General features: G+C 53.8%; 1 protein-coding gene across 1 annotated transcript in view; it reads right to left on the reverse strand.

Annotated features, from left to right (window-relative positions):
- The window catches only part of GALNT14 (polypeptide N-acetylgalactosaminyltransferase 14), a 209,500-nt gene that overhangs the window by 33,347 nt on the left and 156,630 nt on the right, over positions 1–19,523 (reverse strand). The window contains exons 3-6 of the mRNA XM_059407590.1: positions 10,836–10,934; positions 3,329–3,396; positions 2,113–2,178; positions 1,850–1,971 (exon numbers count right to left, since the gene is read on the reverse strand). Coding sequence (XP_059263573.1) covers positions 1,850–1,971; positions 2,113–2,178; positions 3,329–3,396; positions 10,836–10,934 — 355 coding nt within the window. The remainder of the gene's footprint in view (positions 1–1,849; positions 1,972–2,112; positions 2,179–3,328; positions 3,397–10,835; positions 10,935–19,523) is intronic.

Below are 19,523 nucleotides of genomic sequence, written 5' to 3' on the forward strand. Positions count from 1 at the left end.
TTGCCATTTGCGATATCACGGATGGATCCAGAAGGTATAACCCTAAGTGAAATAAGTCAGTCAGAGAAAGACAAAAGCCGTGTGATTTCACTCACATGTAGAATTTAAAAAATAAAACAAATGAGCAAAGGTAGGAAAAAGGAGAGGGAGAGAAACCAAGAGACAGCCCTTTAGCTGCCGGGAACAAACTGATGGCCACCAGAGGGGAGGTGGGTGGGTGGGGAGGGGTGGCACAGGTGAAGGGGATTTGGAGCACACCTGTTGGGATGAGCAGTGAGCAACAGATAAATTGTGGAGTCACCATATGGTACACCTGAAACTAATAGAACACTATGCTAACAATACTCGAATTAAAACAATTAACAATGTGGTATATACCGTGATGTTGTGATACAAGACGAAATCTCCATGTGGTCTTTGTGGTTCATCAAACAAGAGCTTCTGAAACCTTTGGGATTTCGTGAGTGGAGGGGTGACAGGCATCCGTGTGACCCACAGCAATCTTCTCTCAGCAGACCTGAGTTTATGCTAATGAGGCGACTGTTCTGGGGTGGGAGGCATGGACCAACCACGTGACAGATGGCTGGCACTTTCCGCCCCACCCCCAGCACCCCTCCCCTCTGGGACACAGAGAGGGGAAGATCTGGGACCTTCAACTACATGGTCTGTTCCTAATCTATTTCTCAATGCAGACCTCTTCACCTGGATTGTGGCAGAAAGTGGGGAAGAGGGTATTTTCCTATAGGGCACTAAGTGTCCCTCTCAATCTCAGGGCAGGGGATCCCGTGTGATCACGTCGGGGCCCCCCCGTGTGAGAGCTCTGCTCACACACCGAGGTTCTCTCACCAGAACGAACAGAGTCGGGAAGGATTTCCCACTTCTCTGAGTGGTTCACACACAGGGATTCTTTGGTCAACGCTGTCCTTTTGCGGGGTTGGGGGTAGGGCAGGGGAAGCAGAGTAGCTGCTGCAGACAGCCAGAAGGAAATCACCACGCCTCAGGGGAGACGGTGTGCGGGCTCTGGTGTGCGTGGTGCCCGTCAGGAAAAATCAGCCCAAGTTACACCACTCCCCCCCACGCCGTGTCCTCATTTGTGAAATGGGTATCTCAAAAATACCCAGCCTCGTACTTCACAGAGCAGCTGCGGGAGTCAGAAACTCAGGTAGGACAGCAACAGCCCAAATGCTAGGCTCCTACAACACAGCGCCTTCTGTCGATCAGGTCAGGGGTGGACGGTCTTTGTGGAATATCGAACAAATGGGGAACATTAAGGTTTTTTTCACTTTCAAAAGGAGCCACTGAGAATGGAGAGAGGAAGCATGCAGAATTCTGGAGCAATTTAAGGGCACGCAGAGGCCAGGAGCTCAGGTTTCTCAGCAGCCCATCCACTTGCCTCAGCCTCCAGGCAAGGGTGATGCATGGGTGGAAGGAAGACAGAAGCCTCAGGAACTGGGGACAAGAATCAGTTAACTCCGCTGCCTCCTTGTCACAAAAGGCACTCATCAGGGCTCCCTTTCTGGAATAGTCTATTGTCTGGGAGAAACAGTTCCTGGGTAGTTCTCTCACCCAAGAAGCTGCAGGCGTCACGTATCAGCAGCTGCCATTAGCCCTACTCGCAGGCCTGCCGCGGGTGACAGCATGAAACGGAAACACGTCCCCAACTTTGCCCCCCCACTGCACGCTGTGTGACCGTGGATCTCAGTGTCTCCATCTATATAACATGGGGCCAGCGATGAGTCTCATGCCCCTCCCAGAGGGCCTGGGGGGGGCGGCATATGTGAAGTACGGGCTTGAGAGAGCCTAGGGAGGGTGGGGACATAGCCCCTGACCCTCAGTCTGCCCCACTCACCTCTTTGACTCTGTGCAGCAGCGGCTGGAGCCAGTCCCTGTTCACCTCGCAGTGGCTGTCCAGGAAAGTCAAAGTAGTGCCCTTGGCCACATTAGCACCCCGGATCCGGGACCGGACCAGACCTGTGGTAGGAACAAACAGAAACGTGGGTGCCCTGTCCTTCTGTCTTCCAGAAAGTTCACAGAGGAGCCACAGGACAGCCCCTGCATGCTGAACACACAGCCGGATGCATCCCCCTGACATGCCCCTCTGCACAGACCCACCTTGCCGCTCGTTATTGCGTATGCACTTCACCTTGGGCAACTTGATGAGCTGTAAGCAATCCTCAGCTGTGAAGACAGAAGGTTATGTGTGGTGTGAGCACCCTGGGACTCGCTGGAGCAATGTGAACCCGAAGATTAGGCAAGGCAGCCCAGCCTGCTGTCCCTGCTCCCAACCACAGAGCCCCATCCCGATGCCAGCATGGTTGTGGGTTTTGGATGAGGCTGACCCAACACTTCTATCCATATGCAATGTGGCCCACTCTGTTCAAAGTGACCGCAAGGCGGCCTCTTTGGAACAGGTCAGTCACACAGCAGCACCTGTGTGCTTACTAGGAAGCACTTCCTGACGGGGACACCTGGTATGGTATGGTCACCTGGAGACCCTTTTCCTTTTCCATACACCATTAAAAATATGAGACCAGAGTCCTGCTCACTCTAGTGGGGTCTAGCAAAAACTGCTGGGAGACCACACAATGGATGAGATGAATGTTGGCGTTTCCTTTTTGATTATGGACTTCCGATACTGGAGACCTTATCTGTTGAGTGCTCTGTCCACTGTGCCCCATCACACAGAGCTGGCCTAACTTTCCCCATTCAGGGGAATGTATCAGGATGGGTAGGAGGAGACCCTATCTTAGATATCACCCCAGAACTGTCTCTGCCTTGCCTCCTTACCCCGTCCCTTGCTGGATTTATCAACCCTGGGATGCCACCATGTTGGTTTCACTTCACTGGTCTACCAGCCTTAGCCTCTCTCCCATGGAGCCCACCCAGTCCTTCATGGGAATGAAAGGAGAGGATATTTCTGGCTGTGATCAGGCTAGCAAATGACCACAGATCCAAGTCAGGAACCTCTAGTGATAGAAATTGCTCTGGGCTCTGGGTCCCAGGGTCAATCTTCCAAAGGTTTCCATGTCCAGGAATGTAGGTTAGGTGACAATGACACACATAAGCACACACACACCCCAACCCAATCAAGGATCAACTAAATCTACTGCATAAGTCCTCAAAGACACAGAACCGGGAATCCAAGACATTATTTTTAAAATGTAAGATATGTCTCCCTCCTGAGCCCGTGATGGACACTCAAAGTCTTGCACACCTGCTATAAACCCAGGCTTTCCTCCCTCCCCGGAGAATCAGTGGCCTGGCCTCTGCCTGTTACGCAGGAACAGAAACTTGCATTAACAGAGCAAGGGGGCGAAGATATACTTACGGTCATTGCTGAAGTCATCCACTAATATGATCTCCTGGATCAGATTCATTGGCGTGCGGTTTAACACGCTGCAAGGCGGAAGGAGGGAGAGAATTATGACGTCTAGCAGCAAACGCCTATATTAACCAAGCTTTACCCAGACACCATTGTATTTGAGGAATGAAAATGCAGGGCAGCCCAAAAGGCTCGTGCAGTCACACGGCTCACCTGCGAGCCCCTGGGACACGACCCTGCCTCCTCCTAGTGAGCACGGCCGTGGGTGCCCCATGCCGAAATGGGAGCCCAGGAGTCATCCTCAGTGACTGCCCTCCCCTGCCACTGCCCCAAACCTCATACCGGGTCAGTGACCGAGACTTGCCTGTCTACGAAAGAAGGTCACTCAAACCACTTCCACCTTGTCCACCTTTGCCACAGTCAACTTCTGCCCCATTTTTTGCAGCAGCCTTGACCTGAGCGGGCGGTCCTTGCAGGGGCTCTGGAGTGAGCCTTTGAAGGCTCGATAGGATGGCGCATTGTGAGACTTCCCTCACTAACGCCGACAGACCAGCTGACCGAGCCTGCACAGTGGCTCCCCAGCACCCCCGCCCACACCCTCAGCCTGCTCACTCTTCACCGTGTGGCCAGGGCCCCCACTGGCAGCCTCCTCAGGCCCAGAACCCTCGTCTGGTGGTATCCTGCTTATTCCCAATGGGGACCCCTCTCTCCCTCAATGCCGTGGCCTGCAATGCTCCTCCTGTGCCACGAGGACCCGTTCACTGCACCCCTCCCTCACAGCCACCTGCTATTTAGCGAGCACTGACTCTTTCCTCTTCCCAAGGCCTTCATCGTGCCCAACTCTGAGGGCTGGTTTGCTGGCCCCATGAGATGGTCATGTCCCTGGGGGCAGGGTCCCTATCAGGACTCTCTGTGCTGCCAGAGGCCAGCCCAGAGCCGTGGCCCGTCATTCCCTCCAGGGATGCGTAGTGCCCACCTCCTATGCACTCAGCTCTGGGTCCACGAGGAACAAAGGGGATGTCCTCTCTGCCTGCCAGCAGCCCACTGTCTAGGAGCTCCTTCTTACCAGCTGTGTGATCTGGGGCTAGTTACTGTTCTGTGTAGCAAGAAGCCCCATCTATAAAACGGAGATAAGAACATTCGCACCTACTTCACCGGGCTGTTGGGAGAATTGGAGAGAAACTGTTTCTAGAGGATTCAGCACCATGTATGGCTCGAAGCGGCAATTACTGCTATTTTGGGGTGGCAGGAATGAACGATCTTGGGATTGACTTCATGTGCTGGCCTGGGCTCTAGATCTGGACTCCCAGGGTGAGGCTGGGTTTCCATGTTCCTTTGGGGTCTCCCAAAGGGGGCTGTAACCCACTTCCAAAGATCCCCAGACTGTACGGTTCCTCAGACAACTTCTGGGGCCACACCACTTACTGTGGGGTGCCCATGGTCCTGCACGGGTCAGAGAGGGGTTCACATGGTGCTGCGGGTGGAGGCGCTGTGAGTTCCCTCAGGAGGGCAGATCTGAGCCCTGTTTCTGGTGAGCCTCCCTGTCTAAGCAGGGTACAGAGACTCTCCAGGAGGAGAACTTTGCCTGGAGCTACTTTTATTTATGAAACCTTAATTCTCACCATGGCAACTAGTATAAGGTGGGAGAGGAACCCTGACTCCAAGCCCTGAGCTCTGCTGTTGGGAGGTGGGGACAGGGAGGGGAAGGCGGTGGTTGGGGGAGACCCTCACTACTTGGGATCAATTGAGAGTCCCAAAGAAAACACACACCGACCCAATAACCAGTCTTGTAATCAGAAAAGGAGGGGGGGATGGGGAGGGAGGCAGCAAGAGAGGGAAAACCTGCTTGAAGAATAGCCTCTAATGAGGTTTGATTAAGGCTGCAGCTTCTGCGTGCGATTCCCCCCAAATCCCTGCCGGCTCTTTGAAATTCAAGAGTTCTCTTCTGTGAACATCAAAAGGTAAATCGTGTGCAGCTCTGTGCTGGTTGAACTGAGAGATGATTAGCGAATAAAAAATGTCCAGGGTTTAAAAAAGAAAACAACCCAGAAATCGTCAGCACTAAGTGCTAATTAGACCATTTCCTGGTAACACCTGGCTTGTTTTTGCTCCTCTAATCAGAGCAATTGGAGTGAGAGCGGGGGGCTCCAGGAACCTGGGTCTGGACCGGGAGGGCCTGCGAAGGGCAGGTGTTCTGGGCTCCTGGGGTGGCTGGAGGAGGAAGGTCAAGTGTAGCCCAGGGGAGCTGACCTGGTCCCCAGATGGTCCTCCCCAGGGCTCTCCTTCTGCACATCCACTGCCACTCCCACCACCCTGCCCCTGGTTGCTCTGTGCTCCCCCTCCCAACGTTGTTGTCCCCAGTTTGTCCCCCAGGACGCTTCGCTAGCCCCTCTGCCACGGAGCCAAACCTCCCTTTCCTCCAGCTTCAGATAAGCCTCTCTCCCAGGACTGTTCATGCCCTTTTGCGACAGCCTCAGCCAGGGACTGAGTGCTTGCCTCACTGGCGTACCAAGGTCCACTCTGCCTGGGAACTGTTCTAGAACGGAGCCTCCCTTGCCACAGCTCACTTCTCTGCCAGAGGGGGGCTGTGCAGCCAGCACCCACCTTCACCTTCCACTTGGCAGCCGCCATGCCCGTGCAGCAGGACCACACGGAGCCTCCCCGGGGTGGTGGTGGGGGTGGGGGGCACGGCCGTGTGAGCGGCGTGGGAGGCCAGGCTTTCCGCCATCCCGAACAAGACGCCAGGCTGCTCCTAGCCTTCGTTTTCATCTGTAATTACATTTTCCTTGTAAAGGCAGGCGATATTAATACTTGACCTACTTCACAGGCTTTTGTGCGTCTGAAATGAGGAAATGTATTTGAAATTGCTTTGTGAACTCCGAGGTGCTCTACGCGGGCTGGGTTTATCAACTGCTCCATAAATACCAGCGGAATGAAGACCTGGGGCCCAGCTGGCAGTTCAGTTTGGGCGTTCTGCAGCCTGGATGACTTGGGGTCAAGTACTCTACCCACGCCGGCTCGAGAGCATCAATGCCGAGGTGCTTCGGTACTTAGCTACTGAACCTGCAGCACCCAACTTCCTCAGGTGCACGGAAGGTGCTGAGCACTGAGCTTGGCCCCGCAGCTGCTTTCAGAATCTGGGTATGGATAATAAGGAAGATTCTAGTTCTCAAAGGGTGATCCCAGGGCCAGCAGCGTCTACGTCACCTGGGGGCTCATTAGAAAGGCAAGTGCTTGGGCCCCACTCTGGACTTACTGAGTTAGAATACGGAGGATGGGAAGCTCCAGGGCTTTCTGATGTGGGTTCCGGCCAGAGAGCCACACAAGGCGGCTGCCTACCCAGGCTGCAGGGCCATCACGACACCTGCTGTGACTTGCACGGGCTCCCTCTGTGCCATGTGCTGCGTCAAGAACTTTACCCACCTGAACTCGCTCTTCCCCATCACCATGTGAGACAGTTATCAGTAGCTCTCGTCTTATGAAAAGGAAACTGGGAAGAGAGGTCAAGGATCTTGTCCAGGGTCACATGGTGGGTAGCAGAGCAGGCAAATCTGGCTCCAGGGTCCCACTTCTTATCCACCTTAATCTAAGACATTGCTCCTTGAAATCCAGGGTAGTTTCACAAAACAGCAACGGTTAAGGAGATTTGGGATATAAAGAGATCAACTGCACAAGCTCTTGAGCCCTCCCCGAGGGTGGATAGGGGTGAAGGATGCCCGGAAAGGAAGGGGACAGCCCTGGGTCTCACATAGACACAGGGGCCCCCTGCAGTACCAGATAAGATAAACCGTTCCTCAGGGCTTATCTTCTCTCTGCTTAAGGAAAGAAACACCCTCGTTGGGTTGTGACTCTTTCCCTCCCCGTCAGCATCCCCATCAGGCTTCTGCTAGCTCTGAGTGCCACCGTGTGTGCCCTTCCAGCCCCCAGTCCCACAGCTAACTCAGGAGCTCAACGGGCAAGAGGGCTCGGGCAGGGATGAACAGAGGGACGAAGGCTTGGCCAAGTGCTGGGGGAAGGGAGGGGAAGAGAGGGTACATTCAGTCCTACCCTTGAGCATCTTTTTGTGAGAGCCTGGCAGCAAAGCCATCAGAATTCTGGAACATGAATGATGGAGGATACCTTAGAAAAGATCCTTGCACTGGGGACAACAGGAGAGGAAGTGATCCTCATTCAGTCCCATCTCAGAGCTACTGATTTATTTGTGCCTCGGGATAGGGAGTGTAAGAACGGTAGAGAATCCCAAGGAAATAATACCTGCCGTGGAAATTTCTAGAAGTCATCTTCCATGCTTCCTCCGCTAAAATTCCCCTTTACCCTGCTTAGGATAGAAAAGCCTGTCTGTTCACACACAGGTTCCCCCTCATTCTGAGGTTTTTGTGTATCACGCTTGGATCGGAGCCCGGGCGCCTGGTTTATATCAGAGGTTCCTCAGAGGTGGGAAATAGATCCATGGGCTCTCCTGGCAAAGCACCCAGTTTGGTGTATGGCCTGGGACTTCCTGGGGGGCCTTCTGAGAAGTATGGTGTTGAAGGGCCTCAAGCCCCCTTTCAGAACACAGTGCACCAGGCCTTGGGGTAGCCCCCATCAGCCTGGCGGACAGAGTCGCTGGGGCTGTGCCCTTAGCTGTGCCCCCACCCCCACTCCCCAGGGAGTCCGAAACCCCAGTCTTGGCTCCCGTGCCTCCTAGCCCAGTGGCCAGGGGGTCTCCGTTCACCTCATGCACCCCTGACTTCGCAGGTTCCAGATGGGACTGCAGTCGAAGTGACAAGAAATGTGTTCTGGAGACCATAAAGCTCAGCGTACATTTAAAATATTAATAATATTATTATAATCCATCATTATTACAATTATGAGGAGATGGAGGAGTAGCGGGAGAAGGGAAAGTACGCCATAGAGCTGGAAAGGATGAGTCTATGAGCAGCAGCTGAAGTGACCCTGTATGGGAATTATGGGGGGTCTGGGAGCCCCACAGGGTCTTTGAACACCCCCAAATGTCCCAGTGTAATGTCTTCTTTTGGGAAATGGGATAGAACTGCAAACACTGGAAATGCGAAAGATATTTTTAGCCCTGCCCTTACGGATGGTGTCAGTGACCTACACAAGGTCACACAGCTACAAGGTCGCAAAGGAAGGACTGAACCCCAGGGACCCACAGTCTCTTTTCTTTTGAAAGCCTAGGCGCTGTGCAGATACAGACATAGCTAATGTCTGCCAGCCACAGTGGTCAGTCCCTTAGCTGACTAAACCCAAAGCAACTCTGTGTGGTAGCTATGGTCATGATTCCCATTTCCCTGACCAGGCAACTGAGTCTCAGGGAACTTAGAGATGAATAAGATGTAGTCCTTGCCCTAAAGGAGCTCCCTGAAGATGACATCTGGGAAAAATGCCTTAAGTGTTAGAGTTGAGATGGGCAGTAAAGAGCCCAGAAGAAGGCCCTAAATGTGTGTGTATATGTATGTGTGTCTGTGTTGAGGGGGTGGAGGTGTCTGATGTCAGAGGACTCCTGTAAGGAAGAAGAGAGGCCAGCCCAGAAGGCAAAGGGCCTCTCTCTGATCCTATAGTGTCCTCATGGAAACATCTGGCATACATGCCCAGACATGACCTTGTGGAACAACCACCATGGTGGGAAAGGCAGAGGCTGCCCTAAGTCTGTTCTAGAAACTCTACCTCGTGCCCAGGCAGACCATGACGGCAGTGGGGCTGGGGTCTGGCATTTTGTCAAAGCAATCAGCTCTGACAGTGCACCTGCTCACCCTGCCCAGCCAGGAACCATGCTCTCCCCACACCAGAAAAGACCCAGGTAAATCGGAGGTCCCCAGACCCCTGCCCTTACACACACCCGCTCAGGTTTACAAATCCGAAAGGTACTTTATTCGGCTACCGCGAGGCTCACGGTGGCTCCTGACAGTGACTCAGGACATCTTCGCGTTAAGATCTGAAGGCTTTTTGGGAAATCAGGTGCGGATCTCCGGACTGGTGGGGTGAATGCAGCAGGCAGGACAGACAGGGCAAGCAGCTGGCAGAAGGAGTGAGCCAGCCAGCTGCCAGGGACATCTGGGCCGCAGACAGAGCTGCCCCTGTGGACACGGGGAAACAATGTGCATTTGGGCAGGCCCATCCCTGCATTTCCATGGGATGCATGGACACTGCACAGAGGACGTTCATTGTAAGTGACAGGTGGCCCCCAAAACCTGGTGCCCGCCATCAGGGTGAGCCTATTACTGACTCCCGCCCACCACCTGGAGCTTCCCTGTCTGTCCCCTGCCAGGAACAAGAAAGTGTGGCTTCGTGATGGAAATGACGAGCAATTTTGCCATGCTTGACTGTACTCTCTAGGCCCTCCCTCCCTGTAGGATCAGCGACCCTGTGCTGTGCTGCCTACCAGACAGGGATGGGCTCATGCAGGCCGTGTGTCCTAGGGGCATGGAGGTATGCATGTGCTCTGTCCCAGGGTCAGCCCCAACACCAGGGCTGCTAAACACCACCCGGAGACCAGCCTGGCCCACAGAGAATGCTGAGAAGAACTGAGGTCAGAGAGCAAGGGTTTGAACCCAGCTTCGCCACCATTGCTGAGCAACAGGAGGCTTTGATTGAGTGTCTCTGAGCTTCAGTTTTCTCAGCTGTAGACTGGGTACAGCAGCAGCCTCACACCTTCCCAGCTGAGAGCATGAGCCCAGACATGTCTACACACCAGGGGCCTCATGACTAATGGTCACTACTGCCACCATCTGAGATGCCAATGCAGCCCAAGACCCCAAAGAGGAAGGGGGGACAGATGGAGAGAAGGGAAGAGGGGTATGGGAGCTCCAGAGTTACAGAAGGACATGGTATGCCGTAGGGGAGCCGAAACAACCAGGGCCAGGCCCCCAGGGCTCCATCTGTGTTCTGAGGAGAGTTCTGCTGGGAGCTGGTGCTGGGACTTTTGCTTGTCTCAGACTCATGCACGCCATGGGCCAAAAGAAGGATGCACCTGTTAGAGCATGAGTGGGGCCCAGACTCAGAACTGAGGGCGGGTGGAGAGGCAGAGCGGGGCTGGGGCTGGAAGAGAAAGATGGCCAGGAAAGCAAAGGTCAGCCACTGCCCTCGGGCTGCTCTGGTGTGTACCACAGCTCCTGGCCATGTGGGAAGCTGTGGTGAGACGGGTGCTGGGAGAGGCGGCACTTGGCAGACACAAGTTCTAATCCAGCCTGATGCTGGGGTTAGGTATGGACTCTGCCTCGCCAGCCTCCGCAACCTTGGCAGCTGTGGGAGTTAGAACTCATTCCAGAGGCAGTCTAGTACCATGGTCAAGGGCGAGAGCTCCAGGTTCTCTGTGGCTGCCAGTGACAGGCAAGCTGCTGAGCAAAGCAGGCCTCTGTCTCTCCCCTATGAGACAGGGTACACGCTCCCCCAGAGGAGTGAGGGAAGTGACGGAATGGATGCATGAGTGTGTCAGACAATGTGGGCATGGAGTCAGAAATGCCCGATGTTTTTCCCGCAGGGCCATTCCCCCTCCTGAGGAGGATCGTCTTACCTGCGGATGGTTCTGAGCAAGGTGGAGCGGGCCTCGTTGTGGAAGGTGATGATGATGCTGGTCGGGGGGAGGTCAGCGCAGTAGACCAGCAGGGTGCATCTGGGGGAGGAAAGGCATGAGGACACATAAGGCCTTGGGGGGCAAAGCAGATCTAAAGGGCTGGAACCAAGGGCACTGCGGCGGTCCCCAGTACAGAGAGAGGCCTGGCGTCTGGGGGGACCACCCCAGCTGCACAGCACGGGTGAAGACCCCAGGGCAGGGAGAGCCCAGAATGACTGAAGCTAAATTGCCCACCTCCACAGGGGAACCTGGGCTTGGATCCAAGTTAAGTTAGCATACAGAACATAAACGTGGGACGAGTTCATGCACAGGGACTCCTAGTGGCCACACCAAGCCTCCCCCAAGTCTTGGGCTCTGCTCCCTGGTCTGTGTCCATCCAGGTCAACAGAGGCTTCACCGTGTCCTGGGCCAGCAGCTCCAGCCCATCCCCCGCATACTGACTCCTGACCTCCTGCCACACAGGCAGAAATCTGGCAAGTTTAACCAGGCAGAGCCCTAACACCCTGGCACAGACAATAAAACTCCATCTTGAAAAAGCTTTCATTTCCACGTGTCCAGGATCATTTCGTGTGACAATTACATCTGGGGTAATTTCAATTTAATACCTCGCTGCAAGGGAAAATTGTAGCCTGCAGCCCGAAAATTACTATAATAATGAAAATAAACCCGCCAAGTGATGCTGGTGCCACCAGGGACCATCCCTGGGTAAGTGCTTCCTCCTGTTTCCAGCTCTTCCAGGGGCTGTCCAATTACACGGAGTGGTATTAAACGAGGAAGTAAATAACAGACATTTGGGGAGTCAAATGTTTCTTCTCTTCATTTTCTAATTTTGTCCTCGGCTCAGGGCTTTGAGTTTGGGGGTCTGGAGATCCAAGGCTGGACTTCCAGGGCCCCGGGAGCCCGCTGATACCATTGGCAAAGCGGTGTATGCAAATGTGTGGGTTGTCTGTGGTTTGGTTTTGTTTTTCTCTGGGAAGATGATTCATACTCTTCACTGGATTCTCAAAGAAGTCTGTGGCTGAAAGCGCTTCATCTCAATCCTAGGCCAACGAGCCTGACGTTCCTTTGGCCTCCCTGAGACTTGAACACGTTCCTCCAAAAGCAAACACTGAACAGGAGAATTTGTGCAGTGAAAGCGGGGCCCTGTGAGCACAGCTGGGCTTGGGTCACCTGCCAGGAACCAAGAATTAAGAAAGGAAGGCCCCAGGGGAAGATAGTGGAAAGTTAAGTCACGACCTTCAGGCCTTCCCGGTCCCCTCTCTCCCAACCCGCCAAAGACAACACCTCACCACATCATGTGAGCAACGTCTACTAAGAAAACCCTCCAGAATCCACTCCTGTTCTGTTGTTCCCATGGGCCCGGCTCCCAGAGTCCTCACTCCTCTCAGGGATCCCTGGGGCAACCTGCTGACTGGTCTTCCTGCCTCCACCCTCTGCCCCTGCCACTCACATCCTGTCCACCACACAGCTCTGTGCAGGCCTTCCTCTGGCCGGAAGCCCTCAGTGGCTCCTGTTGCAGAAGGTCCAATCTCCCTATCACAGCCCCCTGAGACCTCCCTTGGTGGCAGCATCATTTGCTTCCAGAACTCTCTTTCACTGCTTATCCTAGGACTTCTGCACGGAGCAGCGTCCTTCTTGCTTTCTCCTCCTAATGAGCTTCTACTCATCCTTCAAGACCCAGAGCAAATGTCCCTCCTGCTGTGAAGGCCTTCCCCATTCCCCCCACATAAACAATGACCTGTCCTTTGTATTCCTGTATTCTGTACAGATCTTTCTTCTAGAACTTTCGGAGATGGGACAGTCTTCCACACCTGACTATGAGTTCTAGGGAACTAGTCCCCTATCTCTAGGAAAGGATGCTTGTCTCTCTCCACGTCCCCCAAACAAGAGTTCAGCATACTAGATGCCCATTCACCGGGAGAGGGAGAAAGAGATTTGGGAAATGCATTCCTAGCTCAGCTGCTGACTTAAGAACTGATGGTTTTTGAAGGTGTGGCCACCAGCATCCCAGAAGGCATCCAGCAAATCTCACCTACTGGTCCTCATGCCTTGCTTTGTCCTGTCCCTCGCTGAATCGGGGCTAGCTCCCACAACCAACAGACTATGACAGAAGTGACCATGGGTGACACCTCCAAGGCTAGAAACAGTGCAGGCTCTGCTTTGGCCACCTGGAGGGAAACCAGCCGCTGAGGACACGCAAGCAGACCCGTGGAGAGATGCTCATGCATGGGAGAAGAGAGGCCTCTTGCCCCCACTGCCACCAACTTGCCAGCCACGTGAATGAGACACCCCAGGAGGGAGTCCCCCAATGCTAGCCCAGCCAGCAGATGACAGAAGTCCCATTGGCTCCACGCTGGACCTCCCAGAATTTCGGACCCACAAATACTATGAAGATAAGCAATGATTCCTGTGGTTTTTGGCTACTAAGTTTTGGCGGTGATTTATATGGATTTGCTAGCTATCATAAAACGGGAAGGAAAATGTTTGGACATGGCCCCCAGGGAGAAGAGGTCTTGAACTTGCCTATCTTTATATAGAGACCTGAGTTTAAATTAGGAGCAATGAGGGAGAAGGGTGGGAGTCTAGTTGAGATGGACTTGGTTGGTAGGGTGGGGAGGGAGGCCCTCGGCTGCTGTGCTACAGGGGCCGTGAGGGTGTGGAGGGCCTTGGGGAGACCCAGGCAGCGGGGGAGGCAGCAGCGAGCATGGTGAGTGCTGAAAGGAAGGAGGTGGATGTCAGGGAGCCGAGGGGTGATCATCTGTCTTTTCTAGGAAGGTAATAAAGCTGAGAGCTTAGCAGGACCTCATCGTCTCTGTCAGAGAGGAGACAAAAAGAAAGACTGACCCAAGTGACTCCCAAGGCCATGACTGGCAGGGCTGGGCCAAGGCGCAGAGGCTGGGCACTACCATGGGGATGGCCAAGGGACCCCAAACCCCAGCCTTGGTGACGGAAGTTCTTTAGGGCAAGTTGGTGTGGGACTGCGGTAGTGGGAGCCGCTCAGAGAGCCTCCGGGGACAGAGGCCATTTCTCCTGCCTCGGTCAATGCAGCTGGGGGAGGCAGCGTGTAAATGTACAAGGGCCCAGCAGCACGCACGCATGGCGCCCGCAGACCAGAGAGGCAGGCACAACGCTGCCTGGGCTGCTGAAGTCTTCACGGACGAGGAGGTGCTGGATGAAGTAGGGATGGACAGAGAGAAATGGGGTACAGTGTCCCAGCACTGGCACGGTTCTGGACCCCCAGGTTGAGTGCCGTATGAGACGGTTCATAGAATATTTGCTGGGGGGGTCATACCCTACCAACTGGCTGTAGGAGTACGGGCCAGGCACCTCCTCTCCAGCTTGCTGTCTGCTCATCTGTAGGACAGGGGCTGGGCTCTCCTGTGTAAGGGAGCACAGGAATCAGAAGCTCTAACTGTAGCTGACCCCAAATAAAGATGGTTGATGTGACAGAACCCCACAAAGACCGTCCTGCAGCATGAGCTCGACTGTGTGGCTGGACATTGAATTGACCTTTCCGAGCCTCCATTTTTCCTTCTGGAAAGTGGAGACAACAATTTTTAACTTGTATAGTTTCCCCCCTAGATTATTACTATGTTGTTAGGGAATAGTCCAAGCTTGACAAGCCCGTCGGGGCCGTTATCTTCAAGAGTGAGTTCAAATGTGCAGAGTACTGCTCCCATTGGGTGGTTCTGTCCTGTCTGACAAAAGGTGAGGGGCCCTGAGAGGCCCCGAGGGGTGCGAGGAGGCAGGGAGAGCAAAGCAGCCAGCATCGGTGTTAGAGAAAGGAAGACGGGCTGTGATGTCAGTCTGAACCCTGACTCCACCGAGAACTGTGCTGTGGGCCCTCGGGCACATCGTTTGCCTTCTCAGAGGCTCGGTGTGTCACCTCTGAAATGCAGACAGATACCTCCATTACAGGCTTGCAGCCAAGACCACAGACTGCAGACAACGGGCGAGGTGTTTAACAGAAGCCGAGTAAATGGCCACGAGAATTCTTTTTAGCACGGCTCCTGGTGCTGAACCAGCCTCCATATCCTGTTCTGTGCTTAGGGACTAGAACCATGAACTCATGATTCCGAAAAGGAAGGGGCCTTGGAGACGACCCAGTTCAACTTCCTAAACTGGGCAGAACTTGGTGGTGTGACAGGCATTGGTGGGAGGCCGGGCAATCGTGTTCTGGGACCTCATTCCCCTCCCCACTCCTGCAGGATAAAGGATGGGGGCGGTTCTTATCTGGGGGGCGGCGATTCCCCCAAGAGCTCCAGCGTACACAGGCCCAGGGAGAGTGGGCAGCAGGGCACTGCTCTGACCTCGGTGGCATAGGCAGCCTGGCTCCTTGGACTTCACGGATTCTTCCCTCTGATCCCGGTCACAGAGTTTCCACTGTCTCATCAGACCCCCAAAATAGCTTCTGAGAACCTGCACTCCCAAGAAGAGAGGACCTGGGGGCTCCCAATCTCACTCAGGGTCACATACCTGGAGAATGACTCAGGCGAGCTGAACCCAGGTCCCGTGAATTCTAACTGCCCTCCTGTTACCAACACCCCACCGCCCTGCTTGGGGACATTGGCACTGGCAGCAACAAGGCCGAAAGGCGGAGAAAAATCCTTCGGACTGGACTCCGTGAGGAGTCAGCTCAGAAGTTGGACTCTCTGGGAGCAGGTTCTAAAAGATTAATCAAATGGCAAGATCTATTAGGACTCTGGGGGAATGTCAAAGCTGCCAATGCTGAGATCTGGCGCCCGCAGACGGACAGGAAAGCATGTTTATAATTTATTAAAGATTCAGGGGTTTTACTGGCGAGAAGAGCGAGTGAGCAGGAAAGATTGTGGTGGGGGCAGAGCCCAGAGGAAAGGCGGACCACACAGTGTGGGGAGACTGACGCCAGCCCGCCCACCGGGGCTGCTGTCCCCACGACCCCACGACATCCTGAATAACGTACACTCCGCTGAGCTCACTCCCCATGTGCAGGTTTTTTTGTTGTTGTTGTTCTGTGCTTCTTTTTCTTTCTGAAAAATTCAACTGAGGCTCTCAATTTCCCCAAATTCAGGTGTGTCTTCCTGAACCATCAACTTTTTGAGTGCTTAGTACCACTTACCGGCTGAGACGCTTCCATGGAGCTTCTGAGACACCAGCCCCAGGCGCAGGAAGGAACTTCTTCCCCTTCCATCTCTTTCCAGCTCTCCATCACTGGTCCCTGCTCCCCTACCCACCCCTGCCCCGTCCCTACACTCCAACAGGTGCCAAGGCGGGTATGTCAGAAACATGCTAAGTGAAGGTCACTGTCATTTCCCATAGAAATGTAAGGTGCACATGCTTTTTTTTTAAAAAAAAAATTATTTTATTTATTTATTTGAGAGAGGGAGCACGCACACAGGAGGCGGGGAGGGGGGTAGGGGGAGAGGGAGAAGCAGACTCCCCACCGCTGAGCTCAAAGCCTGACACAGGACCCTGGGATCACAACCTGAGCCGAAGGCAGATGCTTAACCGACAGAGGCACCCAGGCGCCCCATGAACCTGCCTTTTATTTTGTTGCCAAAGCTCATGAAATGGACAGCTGCCTCTAAGCACTGTTATGATCCCACCAGCCCCAACTTATCAGTGGGCAACAGAGGATCCTGATGGTCCCATGTGGGCCTGCTGGGGCTGGTAACCTGGTCCTCTGACTCCTGGACACACACCTTCCTCGTACAGCATGCTACCCTTATGGAAGAAAAGACATGGCCATAAATGATAACATCTGGTGTTTGACTTTGGAAAGTCAAAGCAGGAGGGAGTGATGAAGAGGCAGACCCAGGGACTCTGATAATAATAATAATTATGGTCACCAAAATGTTGATGGAAAGGAAGGCCCCTGGACTCCCCCACAAATGACAATGGCACCAAGTGAGACAAGAGATGCTCCCGGCGGGGCGGGGGGGCTCCGATGTCCCAGAGGGGAGATCGAAGGCAGTTAGAAAAAGGGCAAAAGTCACACAGATACGTCACAGAATGTAATGGAGATCACACAGGCCTGAGGTGGGACACCTGGGTGTGTTACCACTCGGGGGCTTGGCAGCGACTTCCCTTCGCTAAGCCTCAGCTCCTGGTCTACAGGGATAAAAACTCCACCTCATCGTGTTTTTAAAACTACTACTTCAGGGGCGCCTGGGTAGCTCAGTCGGTAAGCGTCTGGCTCTTGGTCTTCACTCAGGTCATGACCTCGGGGTAGGGAGATCAAGCCCTGTGTCGGGCTCCGTGCTGTGTGTGGAGCCGGCCAGGGATTCTGTCTCTCCCTCTCTCCCCCGGCATACAACCCCTGCTTGTGGGTGCATGTGCTCGCTCGTTCTCTCCCTCACCAAGTAAATAAATAAATAAATAACCAAAAAACCCCCTACTACTCAGTGACGCCTGCTGCCGGGCACTGTGCAGGGCACCTTGTGTATTTAAATGCTCACCAAAACCTTATGAGGGGTCACTGCTTGATGGACTCACTCAGAAGAAGACTGAGGCATAGGGAGGTTAAGTAACTTGTAGCCAGTGCAGAGATTTGAACGTAGGCCTGCTAGCTGTCCTCGTCACCATGCCACAACTGTCACCATGCCACTACCTCTCCACGCCAGCACTGTTCCAAGCACTAGGATATCCAAAAGCCTCCAGCTGCTGCTAAGTCCCATCTGTGTGCCCTATGCCCTGAGAACCCATGTGTCCCCACTCAAGTTACCAACCCAAGAAGCAGTTTCTATGGAACTCTAGAACCTAGCTGTTGCAGCCACCTGCCCAGAGGGGAGAGACAGGTTGCTGCTCCTGGGCAGTTAGAGGAAGACAGGGAAATGGCTGACTGAGCCGCCACTGGGGGATCCTGACAGGGACTCCTACTTTCTGCCTGGATGCGGCCAGCAGAGCGGTGATTTCAGTGAGGCCCTGGGCGGGGGAGGGACAAACCGTGCACACCTATTTCTAAATAGCTAGTGACCGTGACTCTTACAGTCTCGCCCACGTGGCAGAGGGCAGACTCAGGCAGAGAGAACGAATGGGCTGTCTTCTCTGTGTGTTCCATTTCCCAAGCTCTATGGACTCGAGGGCCAAGAGAAACAAGGCATAGCGTGGGGGTGGGGCCTGTTTCCTGGGAGAACACTGTCTGTCCCCGAGGGAGCAACAATTTGAGGATTTCCAGGTGCAGAGGCATGGGGGCACATCCTCTGTCCCTCCCACACTTTTGTCTCATCTCCCCATGTCATGGCTCCAGCCTTGATGAGACCAGCATCTCCTCCCCTCAGTCCCCAGGACACGAACACCCAGAAGGATGAGGGGAGCAAAGCTCAAGGCCCAGGGACCTTTCCAGAATGTCAGCTGCCCTGGGACAGGGACAGCGAACATGCTATCTGCGTTGAGAATCACAGGTTCTGTATTTAGAGCTGAGAGTGAATACATTTAGAGCTAATACATTCCCGAATCAGTTGTCTGTAAGGAAGCCGGCTCCCAGCCAAGCGGAGAAGGAAGATGGCCAAAAGGTACAAAATGCCAAACCTGCACCTGGCTTCTGGGTTCAAACTCGAGTCTTTAGAAGAGAAAAATGCAAGCAGTATAAAAAGTATGACAACGGTAGAATCAGAAATTCCTTTTTATCTCATTTCATGGGCAACACAGATACACTGTAAGGCATGAAATTTTTATTTCATGTCAATTTCACTGGGATTTCACATGCAGATTAATTTGTTCATCCACATAAACATAGAGTGCTCCTAGGTCTTGCCTCAACAGCTGTCCTCATTTAGGATTACAGAAATCCTGCATCTCATAAATGATACTAAGAATAACAGTGAGATCTGTTACTCCATTGTGCTGCTACATTTTAATTGCTGAACGCATTATTAAATTCCTTTATGCTGGGAAGAGGGTTCGTGGGCCAGGGCTGGGGAATGAGCTTCCCTGAAGCCTGGTCGGGTACTGTGGTGGGCAGCAGATGCCTCTGACTCCCAAGTCCTTGTGGTGTCCCCTCCCCTGGAGCATGGGCTGACCCCGGTGAGTGGCTTCTCAGGAACAGAACACAGCTAAAGTGTTGGGATGCCAAGTCTGTGATCAGGTTAGGAAAGATCGGGACATCCATCCCTGCGGCTTGTGCATGCTGGTGAAGCAAGCTGCCACGCGGGGCTGTCCCACATGGCTAGGAATGAGTGAGCATGGCCTTGGGTCAATAGCTCGTGAGGACTGGAATCCTGCCCAGAACCACACAAGGGAGATGGGATGAGAGTCCAGCCTGGTTTTGCCCTCAGATGCCAGCAGCTCCAGCTGACCCCTGGATTCCCGCCTGGGAGAGCCTGCAGTCAAGGACACACCTGAGCCACGCCTGAATGCCTGATCCCCAGAAACTGAGATAATAAATGTCCTATTAAGCTACTAAATGGTGGGTAATTTGTTATGCAACAAGAGACAATGAATATAGGTACCTGAAGAAACAAGGTCAGCAGCATTTCTCACTCCCTGGGGGTCAATGATAAATCCTCTTGGGCAGTTGGTAGCTGACCCCACAAGGTCCTTCCAGAGCCCCTTACAGGACCCTCTGGTGGCCTCCATCCCCCAAGATGATGCTAGATATGGATGCCTGAGGGCCCTACACACACAGAAAAGTTCTCCAGTAGTACCTTT

The sequence above is a fragment of the Mustela nigripes genome, chromosome 7 (genome assembly GCF_022355385.1).
Source record: "Mustela nigripes isolate SB6536 chromosome 7, MUSNIG.SB6536, whole genome shotgun sequence".
Lineage (NCBI taxonomy): Eukaryota > Metazoa > Chordata > Mammalia > Carnivora > Mustelidae > Mustela > Mustela nigripes.